This window comes from Lethenteron reissneri, chromosome 35, assembly GCF_015708825.2.
Source record: "Lethenteron reissneri isolate LAM-NWPU_2019-01 chromosome 35, ASM1570882v1, whole genome shotgun sequence".
Lineage (NCBI taxonomy): Eukaryota > Metazoa > Chordata > Hyperoartia > Petromyzontiformes > Petromyzontidae > Lethenteron > Lethenteron reissneri.
Genome location: NC_083813.1, coordinates 1,176,878 through 1,201,984, shown reverse-complemented (window position 1 = coordinate 1,201,984; position 25,107 = coordinate 1,176,878). Strand labels below are relative to the sequence as shown.

At 42.5% G+C, this 25,107-nt stretch overlaps 1 protein-coding gene across 1 annotated transcript in view; it reads right to left on the bottom strand.

The window, feature by feature from the left end:
- Positions 1-3,626: 3,626 nt before the first annotated feature.
- LOC133350810 (uncharacterized) overlaps positions 3,627-25,107 on the bottom strand; it is a 136,434-nt gene continuing 114,953 nt past the window's right edge. The window contains exons 4-5 of the mRNA XM_061565563.1: positions 6,929-7,030; positions 3,627-5,847 (exon numbers count right to left, since the gene is read on the bottom strand). Coding sequence (XP_061421547.1) covers positions 5,168-5,821 — 654 coding nt within the window. The 5' untranslated portion in view covers positions 5,822-5,847; positions 6,929-7,030 and the 3' untranslated portion in view covers positions 3,627-5,167. The remainder of the gene's footprint in view (positions 5,848-6,928; positions 7,031-25,107) is intronic.

Genomic DNA, 25,107 nt, shown 5'->3' with positions numbered 1-25,107 from the left:
GTGCGGGTTGCACGCCCCCAGTGTGTTCAGATAAAATGGGGAAAGCGCCGTTGGTACGTTCACCCCTCCCGGCTGAAACCGTTCTCGCCACCATATGGCCTTCCTTTATGTCGTGAGGACCGAGCATGTGATGTGACCGACGACCCGGGGAGGGAAATGTCTCCGCCTGATCCTCACATGTTTTCGCCTGATCCACTCCCAGGTGTCTCGGAACTGACGGCTGCCGACCACCGGCGACCGGATCCCCGCGGCACGGGCGGTTCTTCCAGGCCCGAACCGTGCCTTCCTGGGCTGCCGGAGCCACCGGACGGTCGACAGCGTCCCGTCCCGTACGACGGACCGGCCAGGCGGACTCAGCGCTAGATCGCGCCACTTTTCCTGACCCAATAAATGAGGTGGAGGTGCGGGACGAGTTGGCCGGATCGTCTCGTCACGGCGTTCCTCGTCCATTCGACCGCTCTATCGTTCCGTTCAAGGAGCAAGCGGGAGGGGGATCGGGAGTCGAGGAGACACTGGACACGTCGGTCTTTTCAAAATAACTTTTATTGTGTTACTCGTCGGTTTGTACATAGTTCGTTGTTGTTACTGGTTAACGTCGTTGTTGTGTTGTGTTGTTGTGTTGCGTTATGGTTATGTTATGGAACACACTTGGGGAGTGGGGTTTTTTTTTTTGGCAGCCGGGCCGGCTGCGAGCTATGTGGGAGGGGGTGATGTAGTGGTGATACGCGCTGGCAGTAGGGATCGTGTGGCAGCGTGTGGTGATTAGCTGTGTATTGATGATGCGCGCTGACAATGAGGGATCGTGTGGCAGCGCGTGGTGATTGGTTATGTGGTGGTGACACGCGCTGGCAAAAGGGATCGTGTGGCAGCGCGTGGTGATTGGTCAACTAGAGTGGGTGCTCACATCGCGGTCCGCATAGGCTCCGCCCCCTCGGGAGCGGAGGACTATAAAAGGCGATGCGCGCGGGCGCTCGGAGAGTTGGTAACCAGTGAAGACGGAAGACGGAGGAGGAAGAGATAGGGCCCTGAGACCCCTAGCCCCGCTGTCCTTGTAAGGGCCGAGACCCTGTGTGGCTCAGAGGCGGGACCTTGGGACCCGCGGCCGGACGTCCTTGTGAGGGCCGGGCTGCGGGACCCAGTGGTCGTGATCCATACCCCAGCTAGGGTGGGTCTGTGAGTTCCCCTGGAAGCTACGGGGCTGGAGAGCCCGTGTGTGTGTAGCCGGGTGGAACGTGTAGCGTGAGCTGTAGTTGTCCACACGTGTTATTGTGGCTAAGGAAGGTGTTAATAAAGTGTGCTACCCATCAAGTGGTCTCCCGCCGTAATTTACAATATTACATATATATTATGGGGGTGCCACAGCGGCGAGATGTTAACTGCCTCACCTGGTACACAGGAGGTCGTGGGTTCGATCCCGACCCTGACACCTGCTGTGTATTTGGAGTTTGTATGTTCTCCCCATGGTCGCATAGATTATTCTCTGGGTCCACTGGTTTTTCCCTCCACATTTATAATCAACATCACGCGTTTAGAGTATTTGGCTGCTGTACATTTCCACATGATAAGCCACTTCGTTGAGCTATCATTTGTGGCCATGTCATTTCTGAAAAAGAGCTACACAGTTCAGTGGTACGTAGCTGCTAAGATAAAACATAGGTTCGTTCTTAATTTATGTACATAAAACTAACTATTTTATGTTATTTACCATAATTCACGTCCGAGTTGTCCTATTTGTATATCGGTACATACTGAAGCATTTTAATTCCAAGATCTCCCTATAATAGGAAAGGCACATCTAACACTGGAAAGTAACTTGGAAATGCCATCATATGCCACTGCCTGATGTCCTTGAAGATGATATCTTACCCCAACTTCCAGAAACGTGCCCTTCAGCTGTGCAGCCAATTGGGTAATTTTTTCTTTCAAATACACGGAATACAATAGACACAAACGCAGCCATTCCACGTGCGCTGGAATATGCCCATGTAGGCCAATGACAAATGTGTGCATGGTCATCCATTGATTACTGGCCTGAGGCCATCAACTTTAGCTGCCTGTTGACTTTGCAGTAGCTGTGGGATTTAGGGGGAAGAGTGACGGCGAGGAGGGGTTGGCATCAACGGTATTAGCCGCGGTGACCTGTTCACCTTGAGATGCACTGCCAGGAATTTGGTGTGGATCCATTACTCTGAAATGGGAATTATCTTCCTGATCTCTCTCTTTATTTTTCAACACAATAACTTACACATTAATGAATCAATGCATTAATCCCACTCCTCGATTAGTGCATGCATAATTGACGCCATCATATACCAGTAATGCGGCAACAAAATGTGGTGCATGTTTGTGCTCCCTGCGTGTGTGCGGTGGTACGTGTTCGTAGTGGGACGTTACAAAGGAGCTGTAGGGACGTTAGGGAAGAGTTGCGTTAGGAACATCACAAAGACCGCGACATTGCCCATGCCGAGCTGCATCTCGGCGTCAATCACTGGCGGGTTGGTTGAAGGCCAAAGTGATGTGACAATGTGGCAATAAGATGTCGTAACAATGTTGCCCACGGTGGTATGAGCCGAGCGACTGCAGTGGGAGAGAGGAAGAGTCTTCGGGGACTATGGATGACTGGCCTGCCAGTGGCACTTAGCCGCTCGACATGGCCTTGCTCTGTGCAAAGCCTGGCACGATTACTGTGTGGATGTCAATGGTGTTCAGTGGTTGATGAAAGTTCAATCATGTTGCGCGTGTAATACGCGGGAAGTGTAAGCGGCGTTTCGACAGCAAGCCTTTAAATTGCCACGGCATCCGTGCCAAAAAACGCATAATAGGTACTCCCTACATTTATGATTAATTCTAAATGTGTTATTTTTCCTAAACAACCACACACAATAAGCAAAGGGCTGTTATTGAGTAATCACAGCAAATATAATTCCACTGCTAATGCATAGGGAATAATTTTCAAGCTGAACATGTCACACGCGCACACACGCGCATGCACGCTGGTCGTCCGCCGCATTGATCGGCACAGCTGCAATCGGCTGTTAAGCTGAACGTTTGCTGCCCGTGTCCATATTTGATGTTGGATGCTGTCAGCACCTTGGAGGCTGATGTCTGAGTGTCTGCGCGCCAGGCAAGGTGGTGGGGGGTGGCGGGCGGGCCCGCATGCAGCCTCCGTGGGAGCCCGCACTCTACTGTAATCACCACAGCGTGAAATCCAACTGGCAACTGCCTTGTAGTAATCACAGAGCCTCAGGCATGTTGTTGCACATAGCGTGGCGCCCGTTTTTTTCTCTTGTGATATCCAAATTGCCCTCCCTCGGTACAATTATCGAGTGCGCACATTTCTCTTGCCCGTTCGCTTACTCCAGGCGCGCATTAGTTCACACTGCGGCGTGATCTATTGTGTCAGTACACCCTGGTTCCTGATACTTCTCTGTTTGCGCATAACATTACTTATTAAGGTTACTTGTGATTTAAACCGCAGATGAAAGGCAATTTGCTGAAAGTTATTTTTAGAAACTCATAAAGCAGAGTGGGGGGGGGGGGGTCGTGCTCAATAACAGAGCCATTATGAGAGAGGAGATATGAAGCGTGTCAACCGATTTAATTCGACGGAGGGTGGAGGGGGAAAGAAGATCACAAATATCCAGGCGAATTTGTGTTTTGTCTACATTTATATATTTCCCCTGCATTTAAATGCTGTCAACAGATTACAAGAATTCCTAACACTCATTTTCCAAGCACAATAGGTCACATTCGCTGAATCAGACGGTAGATCGTGTACATTTACCTATTTATGCCATCGCTAATTAAAAATGCAGCACATCATAAAACTGAACAAAGAGGAAGAAATGAAAGATGTTGTTTAAATGACAATGTGTACGTTGAACTTATTAACAACGTTCGTAGCCAACCGTGTCAATCGGAGGTGCAGGGGAAGGGCAACAAACGAAACACAAATAATTTCTAAAAAAAGAAATACAAAAGATAGATACAATACAATTTGTACTTAATAATACAACATATTTATTTTATTGAAAGATTTAGACAGTCACAGGCAGAGCAAAAAAATTAAGATCTTGAGCCTGGACTTGAACATGTATGTTGAACTTCTTTTTCACCATACGTAGCCAACCGTGCTAATCGGGGGTGCGGGGGAAGGACAGCAAACTAAACAATGTTTGTTGAACTTCATTCGCACCATACGTAGCCAACCGTGATAAAACACAATTTTTGTTCCTGGGTAGTAAATGCCTATTATTCCCCACAAACTTTGCCTTTGTGACCAGGACATTGATATTTTGAAATTTACCTATTTTAAATGAGAAAACGAGCGAATTTGTGTCTTTTAGTTCCAAAAGTCAGAAAAAAGCATTCACCAAAATTGATATGTATTTATACTAAAGTAATACAAAAATAACTACAAAAGATTTAGAAGTGAGTAGTTTTTCGAGATTACGATTATACTGTAAATCACTTTCACGAATCAGCCCCCAAATGTAGTCTCCCATCATGTTCTCGTTATACTGTCCTTGGTAGCGGCGTTAAAAGTGCAGTATATCCTGGTGGAAGCGCTCGCCTTGCTCCTCCGGGTACGCTCCCATGTTCTCCTTGAATTTATCAAGATGAGCATCAAGGATATGGACTTTGAGGGACATTCTACAGCCCATTGTGCCGTAGTTCTTCATCAGAGTCTCAACCAGCACCACATAGTTTTCGAACTTGTGATTGCCCAGCAAGCCACGAACCACTGCGACAAAGCTGTCCCAAGCCGCTTTCTCCTTACTAGTGAGCTTCTTGGGGAATTCATTGCACTCCAGGATATTCTTTATCTGTGGTCCGACGAAGACACCGGCTTTAATCTTTGCCTCAGACAGCTTAGGGAAGAAGTCTTGAAGGTACTTGAAGGCTGCCGACTCCTTATCTACAGCTCAGGCCCAATTTGATGTACAGTGGTGGCATCAGCAATTCCGGAGGTCCACCAGTGGCTCCCACTTGACGTTGTTCCTCCCCACAGAGAACTCGGTCCGCTGTGGCCAGTCCCACCTGTGGTTGTGCGCCTTGGTGTCCCTGCTGTCCCAAAGGCAAGATAGCAGGGAAACTTGGTAAAACCGCCTTGGAGACCCATTGGGAATTCCACCATTTTGGAGTCTCTGATGACCTCCCAACCATACTAATCATACTTCAAGGCGTCCAGCAAGGTCTTGATGCTGTTGTAATCCTCTTTGAGGCGTACCGAGTGAGTCAGTGGAAGAGACTGGGACTTGTTACCATTATGGAGCAGCACGGCTTTGAGGCTCCTGGATGAGCTGTCAATGAAGAGGCGCCACTCATTCTGGTTACAGGCGATTCCAATTGTCTCGAACAGACTGGTCACATTGTGGCAGAAGCAGAGCCCATCTTGAAGGGTGAAGAAGCTGCAAAAAGGTTGGTGACGCTTCCTCTGATCTGCGACTTGCACACTTTCATCCAACAAGTTCCACTGCTTGAGCCTAGACGTCAAAAGCTCGGCATTGGACTTGGTGAGACCAAAATCTTTGATCAAGTCGTTGAGGTCTTTTTTATTGGGGTAGTATGGATTTCTCTCCTCAGCTCCACCTCTGAAATTACCATCTGGATCTACAACGGCTTCCTCGCTCTCTGACTTGCTGCTCTCTTCTAAAGACCGCTGCTCTCTCCCCAGAGGAGTGGGTACAGGGAGGTTCGGATACGTGATAGCAGGTGCATTCTTGCCAGTCCGACGTTTGGAAGGGTCCACCATGCAGAAGTAGCAGTTGCTTGAGTGGTCAGTGGGTTCCTGCCAAATGCTTGGGATAGCGAACTTCATGGCTCGCTTTTCCCCTCTGTACCATCCTGCAAAAATACATTTATTTCACCCATGACTAATGTGTAAGAAATTCATATATGATATATTTAATTTGTAAAACATTTTAAGATTAAAAACTTTTACAATTAAAATTTTTTAAACAAATGTTTTAACATAAAATTCCAAGCAACAATTGTCCATCTTACCTTCCAGAGTTGTTTGCATTGCTCGCAGGTGAAATGAGGTGCCCAGGGTTTGTCTTGATCCCCGACAGGCATGCCGAAATATGCCTTGTAGGCCTCACACATCTTAGCAGATGCTTGCTCAGAGTACTTTTTCGCACGTCTTAATAAATTGGCCGCAGACGTAGCAAAATGCGTCTGCCGGATGCATGCAGCCTCTTGATGCCATCTCAGAAAAATGCAGATATGTTTCCACTTAGGCAGCTGTAAATAAACTGACCTGGTGGGCTTAAGGCCTCTATATTTATACTACTATTTATATTACTGGAAAGTTCTAGAATTCTCTAGATGTTACTCCAAGTTTACTCAGCACTGAATCTATCTGGAATGTTTGGGAAAATAGGTAAATTTCTAAATATCAATGTCCTGGTCACAAAAAAAAAGTTTGTGGGGAATAATAGCCATTTTCTCTACTTTTGAGGCATAAGCAATTATGAAATAACACTTACTACCCAGGAACAAAAAATTTAGAATAAATGTTTACACAGTGTAATCGGAGGTGCGAAACGGGGGGCAAAGCAGCTGACAGCACAGACGGCTGGGGGTGGTGGGGGAAGTAGTTCCATAACATGGGGACAACAGGGGAGAATGAGCGACATCATCACACTGAGCGATGGCTCGCTTAGGTTCATTGACGGGGAAAGCCTCGGTTGCTGGTAAGGGCAGAGTGCCGGAGTACGCGGCGGAGACGGAGGTGACACAGGAGAGGTTTGCAGAAGCGAGCCAACAACGGAGGGCGACCCTTCAAGACTGGTGCCGGGAGCAAGTGCGGGGGGATTCGAGTATTGGGGGTAGCAAGGTCACACGAGTGGGTTGCAAGTGAGAGGAGTGATGGAAGAAGTATGTTTAACTCTTCGCGGTTTAGTGATGGGGATTTTTGGAATACCTTTGAGGAGAGAGTGTTGTACGCGTGCACGTTGAACTTCTTTTCGCACCGTAGTCGAATCGGGATGCGATGGTGACTTGGCTGAGGGCGTCTCGGTGGCGGCTGGAGATAAGGAAATGGCGGGAGATGTTGTGGAGGTGGCATGTGAGGTCCTGCAGACTTTGAGATTAGGCGATAGAACAAAGGCTCAGGATCAAAGACAGGTCACGGGTTATGTAAACTCCTTGCGAGTGTAACAACCATCATCTCCACGTACCCATTGGTGGTGATATGGACACATATTAAGCAACTGTATGTAGCCATATGGCCTTGTGTATGAAGACCCTGATGTTGCCGTCACCGTGTGGTGGTTCACGCATGGTGGTCTTTGAAATCGGTGTACAAGGACCGCCGCCCCCCCCCCCACCACACTCATTCCTTGTCCCGTTGATGAATGGGCGATTCTAATGCGCAACGTGTGGAACGGGTGGAGGCGGGGGGTGGAGAGAAATTACAAATCTCCCCAAAAAAATCTCAATTAGCATGGATGGGAGGGCAGCACCCCAGACAACATTCGCCTCTGCTTGTTTTACAAGACGAGTGGGCCTCTCTCTCTCTGGGCATCATCACCTCCTCCACCTCGACCACCTCTCCCCCCCACTCTCGCAGCAACCCCTCTCCCCAACAACCCTCCCACAACTCTGCTACCCACTTGTTTATAAATAGCTTTACAATTATGAAACGTGCAACAAAAAATAAAAAAATCTCGGGCAAAATTTTCATTAGTGGCTTGTAATGAGGAGGCACTGCATATTTTTCTGTGAAGATTATTGCCTCTTGTAGAAATTGTCTGCTGAAGGCAAGTTAATAAGGGAGGGGCGGGAGAGAGGGGTGTAGAAGGCATTGCATCTCTGGTGGTGTCATAAATTTAGTGAAGCAAAAAATATGTATTAGGCAGCAATATACACTGAATACTGTATGCATAAACATGTATTTTGTACTCTGTATCAAATACCCTGAACGTTTTCTCCCTTCGCGTTGCAGCATGGCTGCCTCCCATCGCAGGCGCACAGTGGAGCGGGCGATCCCGTTCACATCTCGCCCATTTCTACATAACAACACCCCAACCCATAAATAAGGATCCTCGGCCCTCATCTGCCCCCCTCCCGAGAAGGCCCCCGTTAATTCCCAAGACGTCCAGGACATTGGCGAACCTTCGGAGCGTCCGCGGTGATGTAGCATGGATGGCTGGCGCGCTCGCACCCAAAAAAAAAATTGCCACAGAATTTACGAGCGAACACAACCGCGTTCGGGCTTTCTGGCGCTGACGTTTAATGGTCGCAGCTGCATAGTAATTTCCTCCCAGCAGAGCCTTTTCATGGCCAAGTCACAAGATTAATAAGGTGCTTTTCTCCATGCTCAGTGCACCGCAATCACTGAAATTAGTCATAAAGCCTGCAGTCTTGCAGAGAATTGAGAGTGGGGTTACGGTGGGGAGAAATTGATGTGAAATTGAGAAAATCGAAAGCGCCACACTCGTAGCACTCTTGGCTGCGTTTGATGTGCTTCGCTTTACATTAAAAGCTCCTCGATTGTGCACACACGCACACAGAAACCGGTCGTGAAATGATCTCCATCCCAAAAAAATTATACACGGTGCATATTCGGCGACTAGAATCAAAATGTTAATGCAACCTCCTGCATGTTAGAAAATACAGATATAGTGCTTAAATTTATGATTTCCGAAAAATGATGTTTTTGAAGGGGGCCTTGATACTAGCGGGTCACTTATTCTTAAGTCAGGGCAGAAATACGGTTCTAAAAGAATATCAGCTTATTAAATGGATGCTGTGAAGTGTCATGATCAATTTCAATTCAATTTAGATGGCAAACTTTGATGGTGAAATTGTGTTTTAATTGTTTCATTGCCTAAAATTTTGTATGAACGGGAGGGTATTGCAGCTTATGCTGCACACAACCGTCTCTGAAAGAATAATTTTCCTGATATTTCATTTTTTTTAAGTATCACAATACAGTGTAAATATATTTCGGTAAAACGTAAGTGGTTGTATAGATTCAAAATGGAGGAGAGCACAGACATTATTAAGGATAATAGTGTACATGTTGAGTTCACATGGCTCCATTCACAGGTGTAATGCGCTGTAGATGAGTTTACATTGTACGTCATTTTAAACGAGTAGTGTAGCTAAAAGTGCAACTGCACGTGTTTGCGTACAAAAAATATATTATGTTTGAACTCCCCCTGCATATGAAGCAACACTTGGCGTAGAATCTTTTTTAGTGAGGACATGCAAATTGTCGCAGCTTGGCAGTGTGCATCCGTGTTGCTTCGTGCAGTTTCTTTACAACACGAAAAGCCAATAGCTTTTGCTATTGTTCGCCACCAATGACCTTAAACCAAGGAGCATTTTGAAGGCTCTGGAAGCACTTTTGCGAGATGTTTTATAGATAACAATGGCTCTGATTATGTTTGCCAACTTTTCAGCTTTTTTCCCGTGGTGCAATATTACAGTAATTATGGTCGCCACTTGCGTCATTAATTAATTTGTATTTATTAATTAACCACGTCAAGTATTCTTTCATGTAATTTTGGCCAGAAAATGTATCCCTATCACTAAAAAAAGGCTACGTATTTCTGTCACGATATGAACATAAATGATCATCAGCCATGGTTGATCCACTGCTGGGTGAGGCTTCCGCATGCCACCGCCATCCCTCATGGTCCAGCACTGCTACCCTCCACCTCATTCATGCACGTGATGCACCTCCGATTAGCACGGTTGGCTACATACAGTGCGAAAGAAGTTCAACATACATACATGATCTTGGGACCTATTTTGCCAGTATCAAAGTGTGAAAAATAAGAATAGGTTTTACCCTTTCTGGCAATAAAACAGGTGTTAAGATGTTCAACACCAAATACTGTAGATACACGTACTTGTGGTGAACATGCAAACAAAACAAGCCCTGATAATATGTTCACCACAAGTACGTGTGGTTAATGCAGACTACAAAATGTATCTATAGTATTTGGTGTTTGAACATCTTAACACCTGTTTTATTGCCAGAAAGGGTAAAACCTATTCTTATTTTTCATACGTGGTCTTTTTATTTTACCAGGTAAAGCTCACTAAGATATATATATGTTTTTCAGAAGCGACCTGGTCACAAATGATAGCTCAAGTGGCTTACCATGTGGAAATTTATTGCAGCCTAATACTCTAAACGCACATTTTAAATGTGGAGGGAAAAACCGTAGGACCCAGAGAAAAATCCACGCGACCACGGGGAGAGACACGCAAACTCCAAATACACAGGTGTCAGGGTCGTGATCGAACTCTTGCATACCAGGCGAGGGAGTTAACATCTCGCCACCGCGGCACCCCCTGATCTGATCTCATTGCTCCATCTCCGCAGTGGTCGTCCACTTATATGCATCGTTTCCTTTGCCATTCGGTCACCAGTCTCATCCATCAACCATCTTGCAACAAGTCCGACCCAAGCCCATTTAACTGTCAACAGCAGGTATCTGATTTGTCTGTTCCATAATCCTCGTGTTTTTTTTTCTGTCTCTCAGTGTAGAGTAATTCCAAGCGCAAATCTCTCAATTATTTTTTCTAGTTTCATGGTTGTATTTACATTGCTCTTGTCAGGCTCCATCTTTCTGATTCATCTCTGGCAGTTTGCACTGATTTAAACTTTATTCTTCATACTTGATTTGATTTTATTCTTCATATACCATATTCAACTTTCCAAAGACCATAGGCACACAGATTCCAATCTCTCTGTCCCTTAAAGGTTCTTTAACATTTGTCTGGTCATATCTATCTTAAGTCCAACTTTAGCAGCCTTCTTTGTGAAATTCTCTATAATCATTTTAAAAATAATTTCACTGCTTTTTAAAGTGACGATGTTATCAGGAAGTCTTGAGAGGGCTAAACTTTCTTCATTTATGTTTAAGTCTTAATTTTTCGAATGTAATATTTGGAACATTCGCTAGTATTGATAAAAAATAACCTTGGTGTTAGCATATCACCGAAGCTAACTCCTTTTTGATTTGTATTCACATCTCAATGTAGCAATTCGTTATGTGTAAATGTGTAATGTTTTTGTAATGTTCATATATATGACTCATGCCTAACTTTGCGAGAGCTTAGATGGCTGCTTCAGTCTCCGCCAAATCAAAATTAATTCTCATAACTGATGAATCGTGGCATTATGGTATTCCATATTTACGTCTTTCTACGACTCGTTGATATTGTGTATGTAGACAAGTGTTAGAAAACCCTTTCTTAAACCCAGCTTGCTCACATAGGTCTCCTAACTTTGGTCCAATAGCTGGTTCCTCAACTATGATGAGGTCCACAGTTGTTCCATCCAATCTGGAGCATTCCCTGGTTTCACACTGCCAGGCCCAGTAATGGCTTCCTCAGGTGTAAGATCCAGAACGTAATTTTCCTCATCCCAGACAAGTTTTATTGCTGTAGAGATCAGCATAAAATTCCTCCACCGGGGTTTAACGGTTGTGTGTCTATATCGTGTGTTATGGTTCTGTCTAGCTCTCTCAGAGTGACCATTTGCGATTTCTCATTACAGTACCAATGTAGGTTCTCTGCTGTCATGCAACCATTGTTTACCGGGACGTCTTCAATCATCCATCTGGCGTCTCTGGCGTCGCATCCTCTGATTTTCATCTCATTCGTTTCTGGATAGCTTTACAGAATTCCATCTATTCTACATCTCGTTCGGATATTTTTCATCTTTCTTCTTTCCTTCATCAATAATTTTTTGCAGCGTCACAGCTCACTTTGAATTGTGACGTTTCCCCCAACTTTCTGTGCACTGTGCATTGCAATTATTTATAATACATAACATGAATAATATACCGGCCTTTGTCAATCCATTGCCGGATGGATGTCTTCCCCATACCATGAGAGTCATGTGGGTTGTTCGAACAAATACTTTGCCACGCTCATCAGAGCGGGCTGGCGAAGTGGGTGGTCAAGATTGGTTCATATGTTATTCGCCACTGATGTTAGCTATGGTCAAGAACTGGTGTGCTTCTGCGGCCGTCTGGAACGCTCTTCTTCATAATATTAAGAAGCTACTGGAGATATGCACTTTTAAATCATTTAGATTGAAAACTCATTTATTGAAAACTGCTTTTTGTGTTTAGTTTGTTGTCCTTCCCTCCGATTACAATATGCATCGCATGGTGCAGTTACAGTGTAAATAGCTGGATACTGTATATGCTTTGTACAGCATTGCATTTTAACAAGCTACAGTCACGTAAGAATTCACGTATATAAGGCCTATATGTTATTACGATTCAAATATTATATCATTGCATTGATGTTAGGTGTGCCAATGAAAAACACACTGCAATAATAAGCACACATCTGTACAGGCGTGTAATGCAGCCATTTTCAAAACTTTTTGGCTTCTAATTAAATCTACAAAGTGCACAGCTTTCAGACATCTCCATCGGCTATACATCCGCATGTACCACATGACGGGAGAGTATTTTTTCAACACAACAGCAAATAACCTCGAGAAGTGCCTTTGAGAAAATTAAGTTAATACCTCAGCAGCAATACTTAAAAAAAAAGAAAATTACATTTTAAATGAATCCTACGTTACAGCACACCAGTCTGTCATGATACATATCTCTATAAATGTGCCGCAACCTAACAGAACATGACTGACTGAATAGCTCCAGAAGATGTGTTCGGTTGCAGCACACCGTGCCCTCCGGCCTGGCGGTCGCTCCGGGGAGCGAGGCCGAATTGGTCAGAACAAGAGAGTGCAAACATGGGCAATGTGGTAAACGACATTGAGCACGCGCTTGTCACAGTGGAGAGAGAATGGTGGCCACCTTCACGTGACTAGACGGCTATTGCAGTCGACGAATAACTTCCAGGAAATTTAAATTGAATTGTGGTGGGGAAAAAAAAGTTTCAACAAAATCTGAAAATCTATATCTATAAGCTCAAGCTACCCAATGGAATTACTTTGAAGAGATATTTGGTCGATTTATGCGCTCATACTTTTAGAGTAGAGTAAGTTTGCCGAAAAGAGCCTTTTGGAAGAAAAAAAAGTTCAAACACATTTTATGATGCGAGTAACCCTCACCGATGGGTGATAAATGCAGGAGCTTTTTCTTTTTCCTTTCAAAATAGCTTTTACCAGGAAATGTTAATTCTTATAGAACTAACTTGTACACTCATTTCAGGTAATTTCCCAAACATAACATTTGCAGTACCGTCATCAACTACAGTGTCATTTGAATATTAAAATGGCGATACACATAGTCATGAGAGCAACACAATCATTATTCATGCATTGCCAGAGCAGCCCAAAAGTGAGGCTACACAGCCACTGCAGTCGATGTGGAGGGACGGAATCAGGCAGCCGCGCCGCTGGGCCAGGCCCAGGCTGTGTCCTTCCAACAGTTTCGCTGCCGCACTGGTATAGATTGGCTCCAGGTAATGATTTTGCAATGCTTCATTCTCAGAGAGTTAGTAAGAAAACGATTGTATTGAGTCGTGCTTCCCAGCCGCAATCCCCACCCTCCCTCTACCTCGTGTCCCCTTTTACCCTGAAAAAAACTAATCATTTGTCTATTGATTAGGGCATTTAGGAGGCCACTGGGCCTGGCTGGAGTGATTAATGCCAGACACGTAATCGAAAGCCTACAAAACAGCTGGGCAGACCCTTTGCTTCTGTCTCTCACTTTCCGCCCTCTTCCCAGCAGGAAATCCTTCCGATATCGCAGCACAGGTAGCGGTGTCCGTGCAAGTGCCAAGTCTGTGGCTGCCACACGGAGAGACACGCGTCCGGTGCTGATGAAGCCACGCCAAGGGATGCCACCAGAAATCTTTCAAGTGTATAGGAGCCGACCGGAGAATATCATCGGGATGTCGATGGCATAACCTTGCGGAATGCAAGAAGTCGCCGTGGAATGCCGGGCAGCTGCTCGGGCGCACCATGTCTTGCGCACACCGTCTTTCCACCGTCGCGATTTGGATGGCGATTTTCAACCAAAAAATCCTTCCGCCATTCGCTGGACTTGCTCACGACACGAAAAGGCCTTGACGGTGTATGGATGCAAATCTGAAAAAAGCAGCGCTCGTCAATTTGGGTAGGAAGCGCCATCGGATGTGGGGCTCGTACGAGACTCCCATTGTCATCGGGACACAACAACCGGGCCTTGAGTAAGGTAAGAATGCTCTCTGTGTATTGATCGTCCTAAATACCTAAAAAATATCCGAGTGTATGCAAGAGGGCCATTTTGTTCGCCGATATTAATTTCCGTAAATCCTTTTAGGATTGCAAAATTTTTTTCTGCAATGGTGTTTTGTAAATGTAACTACTAAAATATTATTTAATTAATGAATTCTGAACATCTCATTTATTCTAAACATTATTGACTAAAAGTAATTAGCAATTAAAAAAATGTAAATGCTGTGCTTATTTTTAGGTTTTCCTACCTATCCATTCCCTATCTGTGAGGAAAGCCGCATTCATAACGCCACATTTATTTTTATTGGAAGAAAAACTGGCAAATTGTAGCAACAAGGTTAATAGGCATGTCTATGAACATTTTTCCTGAATGGTTTTGCTTAAAAGAAAGGAAACTATGGCCAGTTGGCTTATTGATTTCCGCTAAAGTGTGCATCACCAGCATTTTTAAATGAGCAATTAATTGCTATTGCAGGCAATGACATCTACAATGGCTGACACAGAGTGAAGGACTTGAATTGCCAATTCCCACAAGAGCATGGCTACCTTTTGAGTTCCCCGGGAGTCTCGGAGGCTGGACCTCTTCCGCTAGTCTCAGGAGACTGGCAGTGGTGGCATTTCTCTCGTCTCACTTTAGACATAAATATGTGAGACCATAATGATGAAATGACACTATACAAGGAGATCAGGCAGTAATCTCTCAATCAGAGAAAAAAATGCTTTCAGGAATAAACCATTTTTTTCCTTCACATTCAGTCCTGGCCTTTAAAATCTTGACTTCTCTATCTTGAGTGCAATGGCAAGTGAAAAGAAGAAGTATCCATCATAGACGTCGGCTTAAAATAATTACAGAGTAACCTGGGTACTAAAGGGTATTTCAAAAGAGATCGTCGGAAAATTATGGCTAGCTCTATCCACTTGCAATTTGCGGTATTAGATAATAATATATTATAAACTAACGGGCAAGAATATATTTATTGTTGCCATTGCATTTTTTATGAGCATGTAGAGCCCCACGTAGAAACATGTCCATTGCACAGGGATCAATATTTATTTATTGTTTCTTTAAATTATGCATTGAATTGATTCGACGATTGTTACCGTTTGCAAATGCATTCAAATAAGGTACAGTATATAAAATATACTGCACAACCGCCCATGGTGTTGAATCGCGCGGTGTCGCCGTCTTCACGGCGGTCCTGGCGCTGGCGACAAGGGGTCGCTGCAAATAGATTGCTACTATGATCCAATTAAATATTGTGAACCGACTGTATTGGGACCGCTCCATAATGGTGACAAATGTCAATGAGTGGGGGGATTTGCTGCCAAAACTGTGCACAGAATGCACAAAACATTACTCTAATGGGCTACGCTGCCGGCATAGCAGTCGGTTCCAACTGAGATTACTGCAAATTACCATTCCAAGTGCCATTAAAATATTTATAGGAACCACTTTCTTGCAATTAAAATCAAAATTATTTAGATCGCTATGTTCACCAATGTAGGTGCAATGTGTATGGTAAATTATGCAGGTCGAATCCAGACGGCGAGCACGCAACGGGCTGCGCGTGAAATACAAAACACATTTCAAATGCCACTTGGGTGGACACACGGAGCAAACGTTGTCCTCCCGCTTAGTGGGACTGCTACGATATTGAACATACACTTCCATATTTACTCACAATTAATACTGAGTAAGCCCCTGAATATGCAGGCATATGAAGAGAACCCCACGGGAAAAATGGAAGCTGCAGATATCAACCGCTAGAGCTAAAGGATAAGGTGTGTCCACCAATCGCTTGCAAGTATTCTTGAAGATAATGAGTGTTTTCTAATTCAACCGAGCTGCAAAATAAATCTATTCCATTAACATCCATTTCATTTTCAAAATGCACATAATTGGCACAGCCTTGTACTTGATTGGTGTGAACCTCATAGAAAGCTTCCCATGGTCTTTTTTTACAGGTGAAAGAGGATCAAGTGAAAATGCATTACCATACTTAATTATTCATTTATTTTAAGATATTTACACCGGTGTAAATATAACGAAATGCATACATATCTGACTAGGTGTGAATTTACAACCAGGTGATGAAATCTTAAGCATCGTGATCATGTGAGTGTAACCAAAATTCGTTTTCACCGAATAATAACGATCTTAATTTTGGAGCTTTCGTGACTGCAGGAATTATTCTTTGGTTCTTTCGGTGACTTTACCGAAAGAACCAAAGAACGAATAATAACGCTAATGAATGTACCTAATTTAACCAGGCCAAGGGCCTTTCACATTCATTGTACAATTTGCAAGTAAGACTTGAACGATGATTGTTTTTTAACGTAAGCTTCAGGTAACGATGAACATATTTTCATTTTATTTTTATATATTCACGCCGATACATTTATTCCAAATGTAAAAAAAAGCATACTAGATTGCGGTGTTTGAAAAAGCCGTAATCCAACCATACATTGGTTTTCTGGAACACGTACATGGTGCACCTGGTTATGGGCAGTGTAGAAAGAGTGAAAGCCATTCAGTGCAGGCATTTATATGTTTGTAAAGGTTATACTCAAAACCTGGAGGCGCTATACCTCACCTGGTGAATGATGAAAGACTCCAGAAAACTAGACCACGCATTATTGAGTGGCCGCTGTGATGGACATGGCACTTATGGATTTCTAAAGTTGGCTTGCGTTGACTTTTTATTACCTTCAATCCGAATCACACGGCCGGCGCTAAACCTGTCCTCTCGACACTTACCCACTTCACCGGTGGTCTCCATGAATTCTCAAGACGTGTTAATCACAGCAAAACCCCTCATGGCCAATGCTCATGTCCACCGATGGCGCGCAGATTTTTTTTATGTTCGAGATCGACACTCGGAATAATGGAGCTCTAATGTATTATTTGCATGTTACAGTGGCGAAAGCCCCATTGGGAAAACAGTGAAGCACAAAGAAAAATGATGGAATGGTAATGATGGACTTTTGAAAACGCAAGATGTGAGTGTAAGTGGAAATGGAGGAGGAATGGCTTGGGAACAAGCTGAGTGTTTTGTGTGTATATTTTTTCAAATAAAAATGCAGAGAAATCCAAGGCTCGAGTTAAAGAGTCATGCAGGACGCAGCAATGGGGAAGAAAGTACTAGAGAAGATTGGAGGCCGTTACAGGCATCACCCTAGAAGTGACATTCATATTCATCAAACCTAGCTTGACAGGTGGCAGATTGAATTCAATTTCCCTGCACCACTTTTATTGCTGAAATTATGGCCGTGGAGAAAATGGGGATTCAAATTGGAGCCAATCTTGTTTTCTTTCATGTTGTGCTGGCAGTCCTGGTGTGAGGAGGCTACTGTCCAAAATGTAATGCCATTTTTAGGGATGCTACCTTCGCGTTTCTGTGTGTCCTTCACCGTCGCTCACTGGCAATACATTTTTTATAAATTAAAAAGAAATTATTTCAAGCATCACTCGACGTTGTGATAATCGTGCCAGTCAACCACTAAACGTGTTTGCAAGACCGCGTCAACGAGCGGTCGAGCGTGACAGCAACAAACAAAAAACCTTTCACGATTTTCATAACATCGCAATGTCGATGGCGGCACATGCCATTAGGAGCAATACATCTTGAGGGAGCCATGGACGGCCACGCTTGGACAATACATTCAGTGAATGTTCTGGGGCTGTTTGGCACCGGCTTCCCGTTGCGTAAAACACCCACGCAGCGAAAATGCCCTCGAGTTACACCGATTGAGACTACAAACTAAGGGAAAATGTCACTTAAGGTGTTTTATGCAATTGGCCTGCGGAAAATAAAACCGCTCGTGGCACCCTTAAGAGATCCTACGAGGTGGATAGTGGATACTGTTGATTTAAACGAATAAATATGTAAATTTAGTACTAGCTTACATTCCCCACAATAATATATAATACTGTACATCCAGTCCCGAATACATCCCAAACACAGGAAAGGTTCCTCTGTTTATTATTATGGGGAAGTGAGAAGATGTGAATTTGTCAATCCACTTCAATTGGCAACAGGTAATTAATACAATGAACCTGCATACAAATGACACTTGGGCGATTAACTCGATTGATATGACGAACTGATTACCGATGCAAATAAATGTAGCTAAGTGGGAAATTGTAAGACAACCGCTTAATTGGACAAAAGACAATTTGGGCCCCAGCTAACCAAATGCGACCTCTGTAGACTGGCTTGACCTGAAGAAGCTGACCAACATGAGGCCAGACACCGCCCTGCGCTGACACTTTACAACGTGCTTCCATTGCAAATGTCTTGGTCATTGTATGTGATTCATCGCCAGCTGTACCGAGCTAATCACACTGCAAATCAAGGGTAGCAGTGGTGTAGTGGTTAGCGTACAGTGCTATGAACCCGTAAACCGCAGTTAGATTCCGGGCCACGGCTACCGTCAGTGGCGAGTGACATTCGAGCCGGGCCTGTACACGCTCACCTCACCCACCCACAATGGCCAGTGTGGTAGGTATGGTCAAACAAAAATCCTTATGGTGAAGCATCATCTTCAATAGATTGACAAAGGGCTGTGAACTATCATTATCTACGATGTATTATTACTCGGAATATTACACGTATGACACGATTGCACAATGGTAAATTTACATGGGCAAAAAGTGGCTCTGCAGTCATAATTGATCAATGTTTTTTGGGGCTAGATTTATCACCGAATATTTGTAGGGTTGCTGGCAGACTGGGAGATGGAACGTGCCTGGTAGTCGTGGCCACAGTGAGCGGTGTCCATAATGTGTTGAACCGGGTGCAGAAATATTATCTTGGGCACTGAGCAGGACAGACCTAGCTGAAAGCCTAGGATGAAGAGATCCTGTTGGCAATAAGTTACCAACATTCTACTGCAATAGGACTAAACTAGATTTTTTTTCCATATTATTGGTACATGCAGATAATTTAAACAAATAACAAAGTTTCGATTTAAAGCTTTAGTGACTGCAGGGATTCATATTCTTGGTTCTTTCGGTAAAGTCACGTAGAAGGGAAATAATAAAATAATAAAAATAAAACAATATTTTTTTCTTGCTGTGGTTTTCACACCTGATGATTGCTTGTGTTGCAATGGACACGTCGTGAGATTTTATTGTTTTATTATTTCCCTTCTACGTGACTTTACCGAAAGAACCAAGAATAAATAACAAAGTGTGTTTCTTTATATTTTCAAATTGATTACTCAGCCCTCATAGATATACCAACTATACAAGACCTTCTCCAAAATTAAGATTGTGGTCCACCGACCTATTTTAGCTCTTTTTCAGAAGCGACCTGACCATAGATGAATGCTCAACGAAGTGACTTATCATGTGGAAATTTATAGCAGCCAAATACTCAAAGTGTGATCTTGATTCTAAATGTGGAGGGAAAAACTGGAGTACCCAGAGAAAAAAGCAATGTGACCACAGGGAGAAGATACAAACTCCAAATATACAGCAGGCATCAGCGTTGAGATTGAAACCACGACCTCCTACATACTAGGCGAGGTAGTTAACATCTCGCCCATTTGACTGTTGTCATAATACTTGCTAGCATACCAACTTCCAATGAGCAGGTCGTCATCTGAGCAATGCAATAGTCTGTTTGCAAAACCATGAGCATCTCTGCTATCTAATGTCACCCATGGTATATACGCATGGCCCTTACTGCTGCATCGCACCCTTTGATGTCATGGTCAAAGGGATTGAACACGTCTATGTTGGTGTCTCATTGGGAAGAGTTTCACGTTGCATTTTTTGGATACCGAATTTACAGATTTTTAGACGCAATTTTGGATTTTATTTCATAGTTTAAACGTATTATATTTAATTTACTTAACTGTGAATGCACTAAATGTAATCATTGTAATTTAAATACGTATTTGTAAAATGAACAATAGCGATATCGTTTAATTGTAATAATTATCATGTGACATCACTCTTGGTGGGAAAAAGACAGAAGTGACGCCATCAGGAGTGACATCACTTCCTGTGACATCACAATCGGGTCAATCCGAACCAGCACCTCTTTTTTTTCGGGTCATCGTAATTTTTTTTATCCGGGCCATTTTTTCCCAATTAATCGAGAAAATTAAAAACACATCCCTAGAATGTGATGATTTGCCTCTCTCACGATTCGATTAAGTAGCATGATCAAGGAGCACAATTCACTTCACACTGTGGTGCATTTATAACCTCATTTGGCTGCAGGGTTTATGCGAAACAATTATATACAACATGCACGAAATGAAAATAGCTTTATCACAAGCATGATGCCACACATATATTACGTGTAACACATAATTTGAAGCAATGCACCATTGCCTGCTTATTAGTAAGTCACAGTAAGTTACGAGAATGGGATTATATCACATTTGGTAAGACAAAATTCCATCCCATTTTCTACCATCACTCTTTGAATTAGAAGTACCCATATACAAATATAAGCAGATGGATAAAAGCAATTCTAGTAGCTGACGCCATGCAAGAATGAAACTTTAAGGTGAAAATAACATTCTTTGCAACTGAAGTCTGTATAGACCGTGTCCCTGATTGCATTCTTATGCATGAAGAAGAATACCCCAGAGACATTGTCCTCATTTATGACCCTTTACTGGGTACCTTAGAAATGCATGAAAATAACCTAATTTAGATGAACATGCATATCGTAAACAGCCAGTGAAAATGCTGTGACATGTTATGGTTGTATGATAATGACAGCAGGTGATATAAACTGGATTGGTAGACGCATGTATCTCGATATGCTTGTTACACAGCGAACAAATTCTAAGTTAATATTTTTAGCCGGTTATAATTTTTTATTTTTTCCCTCTTTGATAAAATAAGAAAAGGCAATACTAATTGATTTGAATGCTTATTTATTTGTCTTTAGTGAAACAAAGTTCCCTACATTTTTGGGCACACAATTGCTGGCCTTGCCTGACAAAACCCATGTGAGTATATACTGCGGTGTCTCCATGCCCCTACGTCTCTCCAGCACCTCCTAATACTTCCCAGATTAATGTAATGCTGAATATTTGTATATGCAAATTTTATGTATGCTGCATTTTATTAAATGTAATATTCAACTAAATGACTGCCTTGGCAGAATATAACAGTGTTCTCTCCATGACCTTCACTTTTATGTGGAACATTATAGTGCACTGCTAGATATCCCTTGTTCTGAAATCCACTGTATACTGGTCTCTAGTGGCATATTGGAATAAACCACTGCACCACCAAGAGGGGTGTGCCAATCAAGGTCAGTGACAAAATGCTTTTATATACAATGAGGTATAGCACAATGTAAGCATACAATTACAAACACTATTAATTTCATTATATCTATGAGAGGATTAAACATAACAATTTAAAAAATCGAGCAAATACATAGAAATGCTATGATATATACTGATCATTACGGGTTTGGAATTTCTACAAAATATAATTTTGGTGGCGCATTCGATTTTAAGATGAAATTGGCTTGTATTATATATTACATCTCTACCATAATGGAATTTCATTAAATCGTGATAGCTTTCTGAAAATTTTAGTACTCAAAATCTAGAAACTCTCATTACCAAACAATGTAGAGTCTTGGATTGAATTTTAAATTTTAAATTTAATTCAAAGCCATCCCATTATTGGTGCATATATAATTCTCATATTATTAAAAGTAAAATGATTTGTACAACAATGCACCAAATGTATCTCACGGTCCAACAAATGCTTTTGTCTGGAGCTCACAATTTACAACAATGCATACCTCATGAAGCCAGTTTCTCATAGTATTGTATTATTACTATTTCAGACTCGTTGCTGAGCAGTCCATATAGACTACAAGAGACACCGTCTGTTTTAGACTTGGCCAGTAATACACAGAGAATATGTACTTGGGACGTAAACAGAAAAGCAATCAGTCTGAGTGACAGACGGCCCAGGCCATCAGCATTCCTCAAGGGGGTCATCCAAAAACAATAGCAGGAAGGGCCGAAGTACTATTGGGGCATCGCTGCACGTCTGCTTTAACTATGAACACTTAATTTTCTTTTGTTTCCAGCGTGCTTTTTGTTTTAAGTGCGTTTTTGGTTCAAAAGCAGTCACGGTATTATTTTTAGAAAGCTTATCTTCAGCACGCAGCGTCCATTCCTCACAAGGCACAGACTTGCAGGAATGGTGTAATTTTCATAATAAACACACTTTGTTTTGCTTGTGTCTTCCTGGAGGTGTATGTTTGCTGCTTTAGGCCTTTTTACATAGGTGTGAGGAGTATATTAATGCTCTCCGAATAAATGTATTGTATACAACTTATTTGGTGATGTTGCGGCGTTGGCAGTGGTGCACAAAGCAGAATTACCAAACGGACTCAGCACGTTCATCAACAATACCGTGACCTCAAAATGAAATATAATAGGTGACGTTTTAGACAATGGCCCTTGAATGAGTTTCATATATTTTTTATCGACTGAACCATCAAATACATACCAATATTTATATTGTTTAAAAACACAGCACGTGCATAATTCAATATTTTATATTGTTTAAAAACATACCACGTGCATAATTGCTGTACCCATCAGTGAGTAGATGTAGGTTATAAAACATGGTGCAATATTCGTGGCTTTGGAAGAATCTTGCTCCAGATTTTGGAAGCAAAAACATTATCTTTCCCAGGTTTCTCGCAGCAGTTCTCCAAATGCACTGTGCATGGTTTACAATGTAGCCATCTGAAGTGAGAGATTAATAAAAACCGGTACCAGCCATTGCACTTCAATGAGTCCACGGGTGTGGCTTCCTCCAAATAATCAGCCACTGCTGCTCCATGGGAATAGCTGCCTCGACATGTTCAGTAAATAATAACATGGACTGTGTTTTTTTTAATCTACAATTGAATTGACCAATATCATTTGAGAAAAGTTTTTAGCTTACAGATTTAATGAGTGTATATAAGTTCGTGATGTTAGATTTATTTGTGTTACCGGTGTCACAATAAGGACTTTACGCAAACTACAGGGACGCATTGTGTGGTCCCTCATTAGATTCTTCTCAACAGCAAAAAATAAGGCAAATAACAGCAGGAATATGCCATTATCTATTGCACAACCACAATGTTAAATCGTTTTTGTTCATTAATGTTTAACATCCATATACGTATTTTCTGTTTATTATACAGATGAAGGAAGAAAATGAGTGCATCTTATGTTTGTTTAACTCTACATTTATAATGTTGCAGCTATTTAAATGGAATACTACATACATATGCCATGCACTTGTACAATTTTTTTAATCTCCCATATCTGGCCTTTGGTTCTGATTATAATTCATGATGATGGGCAGTATGCACTCTTTGAGAAAAGCCTTAAGATGACATGGTAGTAATTGTAAGATGAGATCCTACATTAAAATAAAGCGCACAGATTATATATATAACCATGCATATTGCATAACCATACATGACTGGTGCAGTTAATGTTTTTCTTTTCGATATGAAAAACATAACATCCACAAGCTCAAAAAATGTAAGCGCATCTATTTATTTATTCATCACATTCTAACTACAATGCTTTGCCACCTGTGCCCTCAATCATACGTGACACACATGGCTTCTTAATAAGACGGGCAACAGTGTAGCGAGAATGAGACATCAATGGGAAGTATTGATTGTGGTGCTATGGCTGTCCTATGAGGTTCACTGCACGGAGCCGCTGTTACCAAAGCATGAATGCACACAAAGGTGTTTATGAAGTGTGCTCAATTCCCTAAGCTGTAAATAGCCTGGGTCCAATACCTCTCCTTTGTGTGGTGATTACTGCAGTCCAATAGATCAACTCAATATGCTGCTTATCAGCGAGCAGTGTGATTCCAGCATAATGCTAAGAGTAATTAACCACAAATATGGAGGGAAGTGAGGTGGACTGGGGGAGGGGGAGGTCTTATTGCTGCAGACTCAACCTTTAATCAAAGTGGCAAAATTTGATTTCGCCATTTTTATTGGAAAAATGAAGAGAAGTGCCGTTTTACAAAAGGTCTCCTCCGTATTTACAATTTTAAAATTCCACCATTTTTTCTGAAGAATATTACATTAAAATCACATACGCGTGAACAAGTGACCGTAAGGTAAATTGGAAAGCATATTAAGCAGTTATATCATGTAATTATTTCACCACTTTAGCATCTTAAGCTATTTGAATTGAATGCACATTAGATATTACATTTTTTTATCTAAATATAACTCATGAAAAATGTAGTACGGTTGAATATATTCCCTAACATGGCTATATGATAAAATAGTCAAGTAAATGCGTGCTATTAAGCATTACATGTGATAGGCCCGAGTCAGCACAATATTCCTTGTGGGAGAAAACCCCCATAAATCAATCAGTTGTGATGAGAGGTGAATGTTTATACTGCAATCAGAGCAGCATATCCAGATGATATCAAATCCTTACACTGCAAATAGGAAAAAAAACTAAATTGATTTCAACCTTCCTTTGGGCTAATCCTCCTGCCCGCTTTCTTGTTTTTTTTTCTTTCTTCCTTCGCCCCCGCGTGTCCTAAATCAGTATGCACATTCATCATCATTCACATTTCCACAGCGAGCCATTGCCTCGCCTCACAGTGATTTATGCGCGGGGCCAAAGAGACCAACCATGCGTGCTCCCACATTTGCACAGTTTTCGTGCTACTTTCAATTAATCCCTTCTAAACAATGCGACGGATTTCCGACACTGGGCATCGATACACATGTCAGGTCTGACGGATCTGTCACGAAGACCCGTGCGGTGAAAGAATAACACTGTTAAAATGCAGTGGTTCTGGAATTCAGTTACAGTCCAGCACCTTGCCTCTACAGTGCTGTGAACATTTAATCTCAAACACAAGAAAGAAAGTGCCCAACCCTGCACACACACACACT